This window comes from Ornithorhynchus anatinus, chromosome 13 (assembly GCF_004115215.2).
Source record: "Ornithorhynchus anatinus isolate Pmale09 chromosome 13, mOrnAna1.pri.v4, whole genome shotgun sequence".
Taxonomy (NCBI): domain Eukaryota; kingdom Metazoa; phylum Chordata; class Mammalia; order Monotremata; family Ornithorhynchidae; genus Ornithorhynchus; species Ornithorhynchus anatinus.
The window spans coordinates 32,887,478-32,903,297 of NC_041740.1; the positions used below are offsets into that span (position 1 = coordinate 32,887,478).

Sequence of the window (15,820 nt, forward strand, 5' to 3'; positions counted from 1 at the left end):
CCTTCCTCGACCAAGCCTGCATCTCCTCTTCCCTCACCCTCTTCTCCAGCACCCGTCCACTTGAATTTGCACTCTTATTCACCCCTCCCTCAGCCTAATAGCACTTAGGTATATATCCATAATTTATCTTAATGTCTGTCTCCCCCTCTAGACTGCAAGCTCACTGGGGGTAGGGAACCTCTCTACCAACCGTGCAATACAGTACTCTCCCAAGCGCTTAGTACGGTGCTCGGTACACAGAAAGTCCTCGATAAATTCATTCATTCAATAGTATTTATTGAGCACTTACTATGTGCAGAGCACCGTACTAAGCGCTTGGAATGTACAAATCGGTAACAGATACAGTCCCCGCCCTTTGACGGGCTTACAGTCTAATCGGGGGAGACGGACAGATAAGAACAATAGCAATAAATATAATCAAGGGGGATAAATAGAATCAAGGGGAAGAGGGATTCGTCCGAACAGGGACATGAACCCTGGACCCTCAGATAAGTGACTGATTGATTGCAGTGCCCAAAGTACCCTAAAGAAACAGGAACTATAGATAAAGAACAGTGCTTGGCACATAGTAAGCGCTTAATAAATACCATTATTATTGTTATTATTATTATAAAGCAGGTATGAGATCTGTCATGACAACTAATGGCTCCACCTAGAGGTCTCTAAATGGAAGCGCAGCTTCCCCCTGCGGCTGTTTGTCTGCAAATAATCTTTTCTGTCCACACCCTCATCGGGTTATCGACCCCTTAGAGCAGAAGACGGCTGTGCGGTTTGAAAACAGCTGTAGGCCAGCTTCTTGAACTCTGGCATTTTCCAGGTGTTCGGCCAGGCCTCGGTGTCAGCCGATTTTGCTAAGAGTGGAAGCTATTAAAAGAGGTTCAAAGACTTGCCCTACCCCTTGATAGTAAACCAGGGTTAGATCCTGGGTTGGAACCCAGGGAAACTAAGCTTTTCATTACTGTTTTTCCCCTCATAAACAGACGAGGTTCACTAAAATACCTACAAGAGTCAGGGCGGGGAGGCAGTGCTGCAACCAGGGAAGGGGCAGCCTTGGAGGGAGAGCTGCAAGTAATAATAATAATAATTATGGTATTTGTTAAGTGCTTACTATGTGCCAAGCACTGTTCTAAGCGCTGGGGTAGATACATGGGTAATCAGGCTATCCCACGTGGGGCTCACACTTTTAATCCCCATTTTACAGATGAGGTAACTGAGGCACAGAGAAGCTAAGTGACTTGTCCAAGGTCACACAGCAGATAAGTGGCAGAAGAGGGATTAGAACCCATGTCCTCTGACTCCCAAGCCCGTGCTCTTTCCATTAAGCCGCGCTTCCGATCGCTTAGTACAGTGCTCTGCACAAAGTGCTCAATAAATAAGATTTGAATGAAAGAGAAGCAGAAGGACAGTTGTATGAGCAGCAGGAGATGAAACTCTATTCCTGGCTGCTCCACCCCTCGTCTACTGTCTTGATTTGGGCAAGGCACTTCACTTCTCTGTCCCTCAGTTACCTCATCTGTAAAACGGGGATTAAGACTGTGAGTCCTATGTGGGACAGGGACTATATCCAACCTGATCATCTTGTATCTAACCCAGCCCTTAGTACAGTGCCTGGCACTTAGTAAGCACTTAAATACCATAAAATGAAATAAAATCTGGCAATGAGGGAGGAGATTGGAATTGTGGATTTTAGATTTTTGTGGACTTTAGAATCTGTGAATGCTCTGTCTCTCTTGGAGCAATGAACTCACAGTGATAATAATAATGTTGGTATTTGTTAAGCATTTACTATGCGCAGAGCACTGTTCTAAGCACTGGGTTAGATACAGGGTAAGCAGATTGTCCCACTTGAGGCTCACAGTCTTAATCCCCATTTTACAGATTAGGTAACTGAGGCACTGAGAAATTAAGTGACTTGCTCAAGGCACACAGCTGACAGGTGGCGGAGTAGGGATTAGAACCCATGACCTCTGACTCCTAAAACCGTGCTCTTTTCACTGAGCCACACTGCTTCTCTATACACCCAGTTGTGAATGGCAACCAGTTTGATTCCTAAGAAGCCCTGTGGGATACCCACTGAACAGAAAAAGGGAGGAAAGGTAAAGAGAAGGGTGATGAGCAGAGTGACTTTCAGTGACGACAGGCAAGGGAAGATACAGAAAGAGAAGGGTGCATGGAAAAATGGAGTATCCAACATCAGATTTTTGTGGAGCGGTTAGGGGGAAATCGGTTTAAACCCGAGGTCAGTTTGATTCCTGAGCAATGTGTGTTATCATTCATTCCTGAAGGAAAAATGAGAACCTCAAGGTTGAAATGGCAGCACTCTGTGGATTCCAGGCTACCACACACTTGAAACCACAGTGGCTTTGTCTCTGGATCTGAGAATCAGTGAGAAGAGAGAGGTCCTTTGTTTCTCCTCCCCACCTTGTGAATAAGATACTGGATGATTTTTTACTAATTCTTTAATGAGGATAAGCCTTCACTTTATGTAAAATACTGTGTTTAAATGGATTCTTCATATGAAGAATCAATTTACCAAACAAGATTATTGCTCTAATTTGGACCAGACCTGCAATAATCATGAAAGAGCACAGCTGTTTTTCTAACACTTCTGCATCCATTGTTCCTTAATTGTTTAAAAGAAACAGCAGGAGTTTTATAGCTTTGAATCCCCCCTTAAACATTAAGTTCCTGAAATTTGGCAAAATTGGCATTCATTCATTCAATAGTATTTACTGAGCGCTTACTATGTGCAGGGCACTGTACTAAGCGCTTGGAATGTACAATTCGGCAACGGATAGAGACAATCCCTGACCAATGATAGGCTCACAGTCTAAACGGGAGCGGCAGTCTAAACGGGGGAGTTTAAATGGCATGACACTCAGGGAGAAGTGTGATTTAAACCTTACAATAAGAGTGGATAGGAGAGGATTTGGGTTTTGGCTAATCCCTGACATTCCCACTTTCCTACTACTCTAATTTTGGGGTTGGGAGTGCAGGGCGGGGAAGATGGAGGGAGAATCAGGGCTATAGGTCCTGGTTACATTTTTGGACTTTAATTCTTTTCATGAAGAATCCAGGACCCTATTCTTCTAGCCAAACATTCAATAAACTGAGTAAGAGGATAGCTGACCTTCCTTGTCTGCTCGGCTTCCTTAATTAAAATGTTTTAACAGGTTCTCCAAGGACCACTGAGCAAAGACAAAACGTTTCTAAGAAGAATCGATTTTAAAATCACAGAACTGAAAGACACTACAATTCTTGTTGGGCAGAGGGAGTTTCTCTAGTCACATCTTAATGTTGCTGTTTCCACATCAAGGGCGTTTCTGATACTTCAAGAGTATGATTCTTCTGATTCAGGGGGCCATAAATAAAGTCATTTAAGGAATGCTTCAAGCAGTTCTCTGAATAGCAGTTCTTTAATAATAGCATTTAAATGAGTTTTCCAAATGGGAGTTCATCGTTCTACCGTCTAGTAATAATAATAATAACAACGATAATTATATTTCTAAGCGCTTACTATGTATTAAGCATTGAAGTACAAAATAATTAGATCAGTCACAGTACCTGCCCACATGGGGCTCAGAGGTTAAATGGAACAAAGAATAGGAATTTACTCCTCATTTTACAGATGAAGAAATTGAGGCAGAGAGAAGTTAGGTGATTTGCAAAAGATCACCTGTCAGAAAGTGGCTGAGCAGGGGTTAGAACCCAGGACTCCTTACTCCCAGTCCTGTATTCCTTCCACTAGGCCACACTCAAAGAAATTTCTCATTTATACCTGGTAAAAAATCTGGTCTCAACTCATATTGAAGAATGTGAAGGGTTTAATTAGCACATCAATTCCTCTCCCATACCATTGTCTCCCGAAGGTTTTCTTTCTCACCCCACAGCATTTATGTACATATCTATACATTATATATTCTAAATTATATATTTATGTCTGTTTCCCCATCGAGGGAGCATGTCTACCAACTCCTTCGTATTGTATTTTCCCTAACACTTAGTACAGTGCTCTGCACACAGTAAGCACTCAATAAATACCATTGATTAGAACTTTGAGAAATACTGCAAGTCACTTTGAGAAGCACACAAGAGTGTAAGCCCGGTATGGGCAGTGACTGTCTCTCTTTATTGCTGAACGGTACTTTCTAAGCGCATAGTACAGTGCTCTGCACACACTAATCGCTCAATAAATAGGATTGAATGAATGAATGACTACCACCTTAAAAGATTAGTTGACTAATTTACAAAGAATATATTAGGTGTTTCTCAAATGTGGTTTATACCATGCCAGAGAGAGTTAAGGAAGGGTTGGGAACAGTGATTTTTTTTTTAACTAAAGACTAGAAATTGTTACTTCTGGGGCTAAGCCTGGTTCTGAGAGGAGGCTCAAAGATGAAATTAATAATAATGGTAATTGTGGTATTTGTTAAGTGTTTTCTATATACCAAGCACTGTCCTAAGTGCTGGGGTGCATATGAGATAATCGGGTCGGACACAGTCCCTGACCAACATGGGGCTCACAGTCTAAGGAGGAGGGAAAACAGGTTTTTGAATCCCCATTTTACATATGAGGAAACCTAGGCACAGACAAGTAAAGTGACATACCCAAGGTCCCATGGCAGGCAAGTTTCAGGGGTGGGATAAGAATTCAGGGCCTTTGACTCTCAGGCCTATGTTCTTTCCACTAAACTTCAGCCTAGCCGGTCCTGGAGGCTGGAGGGCTCTGACTGGCTATTTGGTGAGTGTAGGGCCAGGCACATTCTTTAAAAGGTCTCCTCCCTCTGTTTACATTGTCTTTGTCTAGATGTTTGGCTTCCCACTGTTGCCCGTTGACAGAGTGTAAACTCCCTCTAGGCCACACCCTATCTTCGCTTGGTATTGTCCTCTCACCTCTCAGTGTTTTTAGAGGGCCAGTTCTTTGTGGCCACTCACCAATTGTTCTGGGAATGAAATAAGTATTTTCAGGCCCCACTCTTCCCACTGAAAAACAATATGCTGGCTCCATCTGCTCTCTTGGGAGCGGCCACCAGCGAACATGGTTCCCAGAACCCAATGGGGTAGGGGCTTGGGGAGGTTACCATGGTAGAAAACAAAACCAGGCAGTGCGGGTGGTGGCCACTGAGAAATCCTGCAGAGCTCGGCTTGGGAGAAGTGAAAATTGGTAGCAAAATCCACTGCACTTCCAAGTTTCAGAGGGGGAGTGTTACAAACCATGTGAGATAGATAAATGATCTGTCGGGAGAGTTTTATCTCATTTTGAAAGGTGCTCAGAGTTGAAGAAAGGAATAGGACACTGCACAGCAACTTCACACCTTGGCCTGGACCAGCACCCCAAATAATCTGTGAGAGAGGCTAGGCTGGATGATCGAAAACTGGTTTCATTCTTTAAGCTCCTGTAATTCAAGATAGCTTGGAATAGGCTCTTCTGATTCTTTTTAAGGGGGCTGGGAATAGACATGTCTCCTTCATTTTCTTAACCACTTGCCTAATGGTCTGGCCAAAACTTGATGACACTAAATCATTTTTGAATTTACACATACACACAAAACATTGCCCAACCTTGGATTTATGAGACCAGGGTACCCTTGTGGCTGCCATCTCACTGTTCCAGAACCACATGTTCTGAAAGACAGGACAGGACACCACTCATCCCTTCTGGGCCAGCAGCAGACACTGACCCCTTTACACAGCAAGGCCTAGTGGAAAGAACATGGGCCTGGGAGTCAGAGGACCCAAGTCCTAATCCCACATCTGCCATTTACCTGCTGTGTGACCTCGGGCAAGTCACAACTTCTGTGGGCTACAGTTCTCTTACATGTACAATGGGAATTTAATAGGTGTTCTCCCTCCTACTTACACTGTTAGCCCCATATGAGACCTGATGGTCTTGTATCTTCTCTACCACTTACTACAGTGCTCATCGCATAGTAAGCACTTAAATATCACTATTATTATTATTAAGTGATCCCTTCTCTTTCCAGGGGAGCTCACCTCATAGAGACAGGGTGAGGCAGCGGCCAAGCAAGGACCTGACAAAGCAGCAGTCACAGGTTCGAATCCCAAATCAGCTATTTCTTTTCCTCCATCCCTGACCTCTTTTGCCTCCCCTCAGCCCTCTAGAGTGCCACTTTCTTATGTCCCTCTCTAATCCCTCGCCCTTCTTATCTCAGTTCTCCTTTAGCTTTCCTTCCACTTTGCCAAAGTTGGAGGAAATGGACATTAAAAGGGCAAATGTAACTTAAATTAGCTGATCTTTAACGTATGTCTTGAATCTAAATTGTAAATTCTCAAAGGAGCATTGATTGTGCCTACATTAAGATCACTGAAGTAGTGCCTAGGCCCACATCTTTCTGGGTTATGAAAGAGGCCTAATAAATTGATTATTTAATTCTGACTTGTGCTTCCAAAGTGAGGCAAATTTCCTCTGTACCTCTCCCTTAAAGGGGTGGTTCAAATGAATAGCTAATTATAAATGCTTGCTAAATAACTTGACCCTTTTAAAATATGACTAATACAAACATGAAACAAGCTTCAGTTGTATTTTTAAGATCTCAAGCCAAGTCAATATATTCCGGAGAGTGGAATAAATTGCTGCATCTCCAGCCTCGGATTTGTACATCAGTCATTAAAGCTGGGCCCCTCTCAGGGTCGCACCTGCAAAGTTTGCAGTATTCTACCAGTCTCGGCTGTGGCAGGGAGAGTCAGGCAGCGGCCTACCCATTCCATTCCTAGCGTGGCCAGTGGCTAGCAAGAGGAAGACAATCTGCTACAAGTCAAAACTCATCCATGCTGGGCAGCAGAGACATGGGAGATAATTGAGGGCGGAGACTCGAGTTTACTGTGCAGAGACAATAGTAAACCATTTCCGTATTTTTACCAAGAAAACTCTATGGATACACTACCAGAATGATTGCAGATGGAGAGAGGAGCATCCTGGAAGAGATGTATCCATGGTGTCGCTATCGGTCGGAAACGACTTGATGGCATAAGACAAGACACTAAGCTGTTGAATGACTTTGGCAGGCATTGGAGAGTCTCTCAGTGTCTACCAGTGCTGCAAAAATAGAATCAACCCTGCAGGGTTTGGATACTATTGAAGGTAATAGATGAGTTTTGCGAAAGATCAAAATCCAAGGCCCTTCAGTACTTCAATCAATGGGGGTTCTTGAGAGCTCATTTAGCAAGAGCTTGGCCTTTTCAAGAATGAAACCAAAAGACAAGAATTAAGGCCATGAGTCCACTCAAACTGTGGAAAGACCCATTAGAATTGGCTAAGAGACCTTCCCAGAGTAAGCCCTTCATATCCCCTCTTGACTGTAAGCTCATTTTGGCAGGGAATATGCCTGTTTGTTGTTATATTGCACACTCCCAAGCACTTAGTACAGAGCTCCGCACACAGTAAGCACTCAGTAAATACGACTGAATGAACTGAATAATAATAATAATAATTGTGGTATTTGTTAAGCACTTACTATGTGTCAAGCACTGTATTGAGCGTTGGGGTAGATACAAGTAAATCGGGTTGGACACAGTCCCTGTCCCACATGGAGCTCACAGTCTCAATCCCCATTTTACAGATGAGGGAACTGAGGCAAAGAGAAGTGAAGTGACTTGCCCAACGTCACACAGCCGACAATTGTCAGAGCCAGGATTAGAACCTATGAACTTCTGACCCTCAGCCCCTTACTTTATCCAATACACCATGCTGCTTCTCACGAAGCAGAAGCAGCATGAATGTCCCCTATCCACTGTCCCCTCTGCGTTGACTATGCATTTGGCTGTGAACCTCTCAAGCACTTCGACACTCACCCCAATCCTATAGTACTTCTGCAAATATTCTTCCCCGCTACTATTTCCCCTATCACTAATTCTATTTGAATATCTATCTCCCCCTGTAGACTGTAGGCTCCTTAAGGGCAGGGAACAGGTCTACCAATTCTTTTTAATTGTACTTTCCCAAGTGCTTAGTATAGTGCTCTGCACACAAGAATCACCCAGATACCACTGATTAAGTGACTAAGATCCCGATGGTAGAGAAATATTTCCTTTCTGCAACTCACTGAGTTCGTTGGGAACTGTGGTAGCAGCATTAAATGGTTGGAGGAGGCACAAAAGGCAGCTTGGGAAAGCAGGATGTGGTTGTTGACTTTAAGGACCGAGCGGTGCCCGACACTTATCCGAACAATCTACTAAGCTGCCAAGTCAAGCATAGTTTCTTCCTCTATAGACTGGGCATGGTGCTCAGATGCAGAATAGGCAAGGTTCCATATCGCTATGCTCCCCTAATAGCCTGTAAAATGCCCTAGAAGCAGGGGTGGGCATATTTCTTTCAATTACATCATAAGTGATCACAGAGAGATCTGGGAGTCAGAAGGACCTGGACTCTAATCCCAGCTCCTCCACTTATCTGCTGTGTGACCTTGGGCAAATCATTTCACTTCTCTGTGCCTCAGTTTCCTCATCTGTAAAATGGGGATTGAGACTGTGAGCCCCATGTGGAACATGGACAGTGTCCAACCTGAATATCTTCTATCTACTCCAGCACTTAGAACAGTCCTGGCACATAGTGAGTGCTTAAATACCATAAAAAAGTATTCAATACCATGCTACTTGTGCTGAGAGCCCACAATAAGTTCTTAATGATGGATGTGTTTACCCAATTCTGAATCAAGGTAACCCTGGTTTTTGTTGGACAGCTCCCATCCAGTTCCCTTCCAAGTCACACTGGGAGTGAGGTCACACCTTACACCACTGTTCCAGAAGGGTGCACATTGCTTATCTCCTGCTGAGGTGCAAATGTTTTTTCAGGAATTTGGTTTGAGCCTCATTTCCAGAAGTATTCTGTGCTCACGGTATGGAGAAGTTGGACTCCACTGAAGATGTCCAAATTTTATATAGGTCACCCATGAAGGTTTCCTGCTCAGGACATCTGAGAGCAGGATGAATCTCAACCTCCATCCTTTAGGTTTGGAAGATTTGTCTTCAGTCCTGGCCTCTGCACCACAAAGACACTGAACACAAGCCCTCAGGGATTTCAACTTGCAGCCGAGTCCTTTTGACTCCAAATGTAACCACAAGGGGCATCATCTTAGTGAACCAAGGAAAGTGGATGCCAATACAATCCTTCAAGAGTCACCAAGCCCATCCCCCGGCTCCTAGATGAGATGGCACCTTTACCACTTTACAGTGATGACTACTGACTGATCCTTAAAGATCTTCAAGGTCGGGGATTCCACAACGTCCCCTAGTTATGTATTCCAGCAGCTCATAATCCTCTTTTTTAAAATCATCTCGTAGCGATGGGTCATGAGCCAACTTTGTACAGTTAATGATGACTCAGTCTCCCTTCACCACCATCCCTGTGCACCCTGTCAAACTCAGGGATTAATTTCTGATAAATCAAACTTACCAACATATCCTGGTGTGCCACAAGCTGTAGACATGACATCTCCTTTTCCCTCCATTTTTGACAATCCAAAGTCACTGATCATAATTTTAGACTCCTCATCCTGACTGTAGTACAGCAGGTTTTCGGGCTAGAAAGAAGATGCAGCAATGAGTTACCAACTCTGTTAAATTGGGAAACATCAAGGGGCAGACTTGGCTAAAATACTTGAACATAGTCACCATAGTAGCTGAAATAGCAGACCCTACATTGTGAGAAGCAGCATGGCCTAATGGAGAGAGCACAGGGCTGGGACTCAGAAGGCTTGAGACCTAATCCTGACTCTACCAGTTACCTGCTGTGTGACCGTCTCTGTGCCTCAGTTCCCTCATCTGTGAAATGGGGATTAAATGCCCATTCTCATTCTACCCCTTGTGGGACAGAAACTGCATTCCATCTGACCTAACTGTACATTCCAAGCGGTTAGTACAGTGCTCTGCACATAGTAAGCACTCAATAAATACTATTGAATGAATGAATGATTATCTTTTGCCCTGCCCAAAGCTTAGCACAGATCTTGGCACATAGGAAATGCTGAACAAATACTATAGTGGGGCCTACAAAATCTAGGGCTGGGCTGGCAGGGGGTGTTCTCAGATCACTTTCATCTTTTGTCCAGTATTTCTCCTTTCAATTAGGCCCACCATTCTTGATGGGAAGTCAAAGTGCAGAAAATTACGTCTCAAAATTTAGGCTCCTGAGGGAACCTCAAAGGGGATGTGGAAGTCAGAGCTGTAGAGCTCAAAAAGTGGACAAGTGGGGTGGGGGGTAGGAGGAGTTTTAACCAGAATAATATGGCCTCCTTTCCCTCTTTGTCGCTCCCTTGGTTCCCTCTTTCTGGTCTATATGATCTGCTCTGATACTAAGAGAGAGGTGCACTGTGGACTTGTCTGGGGGGGGGGGGGAGGGACATGACTTTTTTCATGGTATTTGTAAAGCGCTTATTGTGTGCCAGGCACTGTACTACATGCTGAGGTTGATACAAGTTAATCAGGTTGGACACAATACGTGCCTCACATGGGGCTCACAGTCTTAATCCTCATTTCACAGATGAGGTGACAGACACAGGGAAGTGAAAAGACCTCAGACACAGCAGACTAGATTGGGTTAGACCCAAGTCCTTCTGACTCCCAGGCCCATACTCTATCCACTAGGTCCTGCTGCTTCTCATATGTGTGTGTGTGTGTGTGCGTGCATGTGCATGTGTGTGTGTATGTATGAGAAAGACACTGGAAGGTTGTGGAGAGGTTAAAGACACCCTGAACTGGACAGGTCAGCCTGATCCCTAAGTCAGCTGTCAGGGGATTCACGGGAAACAAAATGTGTTTTCAGGTGTGGACATGCAACTGCCACCCAAACCCTCCTCGAGCCTGGAAACCAATAACAAAGGCTATTAAATTAAGATACCCTTTCCCTGGCTCTGCTAGGTGCTATTCTCACTTGATCAGCCCAGTAGGATTATTCCCTATCAGCCCAGTGGTTGAGGATTAACTAACTTTCCACACTAGAGAGGGAGTCTGTCCAAAAAGCCATCAAGATGTGGAGTAGATAGATCAACCTTGTGACCTGGGGGGAAGGGGACAGGTTACTGCTCTGGAAGAATGCTAGGAAGCCCAGGAAAAGATAAAAGAAGAATTCCCCAATCGGGTTAATCAATTATCCTTGACCTGGAGCAGTCCATGCCAAATGGGTAGTAGCTTAAAAACAGAATAAACCCCATAACATCCTTTGCAAATCACTGCAATCTGAGTGCTAGTTGAGAATCAGCACCCCCCAAAAGCCTGAGGGGTCAAACATCTCCTTCAGAATAGTCAGTGAACAATTGTGGTATTTGTTAAGGGCTTATTATGTGCCAAGCCCTGTACTAAGCACTGGGGTAGATACAAGTTAATCAGGTCCTACATGGGATTCCAGTCTAAGAAGGGGGAAGAATAGGTATTGAATTCCCATTTTGCAGATGAGGGAACTGAGGCACAGAGAAGTGAAGTGATTTGCCCAAAGTTAAACGGCAGACAAGTGGTAGAGTCGGGATTAGACGCAGGTCCTCTGACACTCAAGCCTGTGCTCTTTCCACTAGGTCAGGTTGAGTTATCGGTGAGTACGGAAAGAGGGGTTGTGAGAAGGATCTAAAGGGATGGGTGAGGATTGGGATAAGAATGGACAAGGTTTTCTTTCAACAATTTATGCCTTTAGAATTCTATGCCCAAGGAGCTTTACTTTCAGTCCATAATAATGATACTATTAGCATTTGTTAAGGGCTCACTACATGCCAAGCACTGAGTTAAATCTCAGGGTAGACACAAGATAATCAGGTTGGACATAGTCCCTTTTCCACATGTAGCTCACAGTCTTGTGGGGAGGGAGAACAGATAATTGAATCTCTATTTTACAAATGAGGAAATTGAAGCTCAGAGAAGTTGTGACAGCAGGCAAATGGCAGAACTGGGATTAGAATCTGAGTCTTCTTACTCCTAGAACCTGTGGTCTTTCCATTAGGCCACAAGTTCTTGAATGTGTTTTTTTCAACAGAGTAGTCAGTTCAGCCTGAGAAAGCAGGGGGCATTTTATATTCACAACCCTCCCTTACTTGGGGAAAAAAAAAGAGGACATTTGCCAAATTCTTGGGTCCTGAGACTAAAAGTCAAAGGGGTGGGGCAGGGCATGGGGGGAGAGAGAGGGAGTAGCCTTTCCTGAAGGAGGACAACTGGCCATCCTCAAGAGCCTAGGTAGATTGATTTGAGTTCTTAAGTGACTGTAAATTTCTAAAGCCCTAATTCTATCCTTCTCTGTAAATCTCCATTGCCCTCTGTAAGGAAGACAGTTAACGGTCTTAAAGTGATAAAAAATTCTACTTTCAACAATTGCCTTTGGTGCATTTGAGCGTCCCCAAGCCTCAGTGGAAAATCATTTTGATTCTAAATATATTTTTGTAAGGAAGATGTAGGAGGAAAATGCAATATTCTGCACAACCGGTGACCCTGACCATTTTCCTAGGTGAACATAAAAGCTAGCCCACCGTGATATAATCTATTATCTCTGTTTAGAAGTAATATTCAATAAGCCCCAATCAGCAGCCCACTCACCCCCTCCTACATGGATGCTAACTGGTTTGTTGCCTTTTTTTAAAGTCGTTCATTGTGTTTGGAGCATACAAGTCCAAAGCCGGTTGGCGTAACAGAGTGCTACGTAGCTTGAAGTCTTGAAGAACATTATGGGCTGTGGCCCAGAGAAAGCCATAGGATCACAGCCAGTAAAGGGGGGGAATGGAAATTTTTTTTTAAAAATAGAGAAGAAAAGGTTGCTGGGTGCTGCCACAATTTCCTGCCAATAAAATACAATTCCAGGATAATGGGCTCCCTCAAAAAATCAATTTGGGCAACTGTAGAAAATTCATCCAAGGACATCATTCACCTTATTTTTTATTGTATTTGTTAAGTGCTTATTTAGTGCCATTTTACAGATGAGGTAACTGAGGCACACAGAAGTTAAGTGTCTTGCCCAAAGTCACACAGCAGACAAACAGAAGAAGCTGAGATTTAAACCGCCTTCGGCTTTTCGTTCTTAAAAAAACCCCACAATTCAGTATAGTGTTTAGTATGGTGCTCTGCCTTCAGTAAACACTCAGTAAATTCCATTGATTTATGAATTGATTGGTATAATGGGTACTTCCCATGTAACATGCAGTTTGTGTTTTATTCACCCAAAAATTTAGTTAATTCAGAAATACCATCACCAAGATTAATGGCTTTGCCTTTTCATTTTAAAGCCATGGCCTTACCTTGAGATCCCTATGCACAATTCCCATCCTGTGGAGATAATATACAGCATCCAAGACCTGCCGGATAAGTGTACTGGCATCTTTTTCTGTATAAAATCCTTTCTCCACTATGCGATCGAAGAGTTCGCCCCCAGAGACGCTGTAAGAGCACAGAGCAAAGGAGGAGAGTCAACAAACCCGCTGAGCACTGTGGGTAGCAAATAAAGAACGGCAAAACCTGGTGACCACATCACATACCCAAGCTCCCTTTCCAGAATGCAGTAGATCCATTTCCCAATCGGGTCACCCTCCTGTCTATTCTGAAGGAACTCCTAAAGCGTGGGTTTCTCTCTCCCTTAGGCATGGTGTAGGGTTCCCCCAGGTGAACAAGAGTGAACACGCAGGCATCACAACCCAGTGGGGTGACGGATGAGCTGATTCCAAAGTCTACACTGCTCTGGACTTGGTTCAGGACCTGGAACTCCTGGAGTGGACAGTCTGGCTCTTTAAACACTGATCACCACATTCTTTCCGACCTGAGCCCAGGACTGTGAAAGGCTGGTTAGCCCAGGATTGAGGGAGGCTGGTGTGACTGGTATCCTGATCTTTTCCCCACTGACTCAGCCTGACTGCTTTACACATAGTAAGCATTTAACAAATACCATCATTATTCCGCTCGTCAGCTGTGTGACTGTGGGTAAAATAACTTAACTTCTCTGTGCCTCAGTTACCGCATCAGTAAAATGGGGATGAAGACTGTGAGCCTCCTGTGGGACAACCTGATGACCCTGTTATCTACCCCAGCGCTTAGAACAGAGCTCTGCACATAGTAAGCACTTAACAAATACCAACATTATTATTAATCCCCATTTTACAGATGACATAACTGAGGCTAAGAGAAGTTGAGTGACTTGCCCAAAGTCACACAACAGAGAAGTAGCAGGGCCAGGATTAGAACCGGGGTTACTTGTTCAGAGGGGCAGGCCTACAAAGTGGGACACTTTCAAGTTGACAGTGTTTTTGCCGGCCGGTTGTAGCTCTGCCCACGCATATGGGCATAAGGGCCCATGCCCATGCATTAGAGAAGCAGCATGGCATGGTGGATAGAGCCCAGGCCTGGGAATCAGAAGGTCATGGGTTCTAATTCTGGCTCTGCCACTTGTCTGCTGTGTGATCTTGGGCAAGTCGCTTCACTTCTCTGTGCCTCAGTTACCTCATCTGTAAAATGGGGACTGAAATTGTGAGCTCCATGTGGGACAGGGACTGTGTCCAATCTGATTTGCTTGTATCCACGACCAACACTTAGAACAGTGCTTGGCACACAGTAAGTGCTTAACAAATAACATTATTATTATTATAAGGGACTGCTTGGGTGAAGACCTGGTGGCAGAAGAGGGAGGGTTGAGTGTGTGAAGCCCGACTGAGGCAGCCTGCTGGCCTGGAACGGATGATGTAGGCTAGAGTACTTTAGCAGCAACCTTAGATGTCTGTATTTGCTACCATGAGGAAGTTGCTTCACTACTCAGAGTCTCATTGTCGTGACTAGAAAGGGACAGGAATCAAACCTGCCTGGCGCTCCCTGATTAAGAATGAATGAGATAGAATCTGAGAGATTTTATCTGAACTCTGACTTTTTCCATAAGTAAGCAGCTGAAAAATCCACAGTACAAATAACACCATAGCATGCCACTTCTTGTGCTTTACTTCCTCTCAGTACAGTAAAAAACTAAAGGGTTTTTTTCTTTCAAAAAGGTATGACACCTTGAATTAAAGAAAGGCAGAAACCGCCCCCACATTAACACTGTTTGAAAAACTTTGTGAAACAAAAGAAAAAAAGATTACTTTGAGCTACTGAAGCCATAAAACTGTCAGCAAAAGCTTTAACTGCCCCAGTAGGTGAAATAAAAGATTTCCCTCAGCTGCAACCCAAATAGAAAATGGTTAATCCGATCCGTTTCCTGCAAGTCATGTCGATTAATGTACGATAAATAACACATGGAATCCTTTTAAAAGATGGATAAAAGAAAAAAAATAAATGATTATAGCCATAAAATATCCATTTTGTGCTGGAGACTTTTCCATTATCTGAGCCCTGGGTTTTTCTTCAAGAGTCATTCCAAGCAATTGCCATTTGAGTAATGATACCCAGTAACCTCTGAAGCAAAGTTAGCAGGCCAGACAGAGCACATTTGGCTAGCCTGAAAAAAAATACCAGCACTCAATGTTGCATTCAACTCTGGTTGGGGGATTAGAGAGTTTTCAAACTACCATAGCTAGAGATTGAGACTCAGTGCTGCCAAATAGACACAAACCCTAACTGGTACATAATGTAGTGGATACCATGGCATCGATGTTCTGGGCATTATAGCATTCTGACATACTGCACATTTAATCCTTACACTAGAGTGGCTATCATTTTTTTAAATAGTAGAAAAACAGAGCGAGAAGGACGAGAAAATTTGAGGGTCTAAAAGCTAAGTTCTCAGCTCTTATCTGTAAGAACCAGCAAAATTCTCACACAAGGTGGGGAAGAGATAGAAGGTGGCAACAAGTGGGGAAGCTAAAGGGAGAAAACAGAAAAAAGGAGGGGGATGGAAGGAAGAAGAAATGGGAAG

At 43.9% G+C, this 15,820-nt stretch overlaps 1 protein-coding gene across 1 annotated transcript in view; it reads right to left on the minus strand.

Annotated features, from left to right (window-relative positions):
- The window catches only part of CAMK1D (calcium/calmodulin dependent protein kinase ID), a 252,179-nt gene that overhangs the window by 40,845 nt on the left and 195,514 nt on the right, over positions 1–15,820 (minus strand). Inside the window, exons 4-5 of the mRNA XM_029077775.2 lie at positions 13,227–13,365; positions 9,413–9,539 (exon numbers count right to left, since the gene is read on the minus strand). Coding sequence (XP_028933608.1) covers positions 9,413–9,539; positions 13,227–13,365 — 266 coding nt within the window. The remainder of the gene's footprint in view (positions 1–9,412; positions 9,540–13,226; positions 13,366–15,820) is intronic.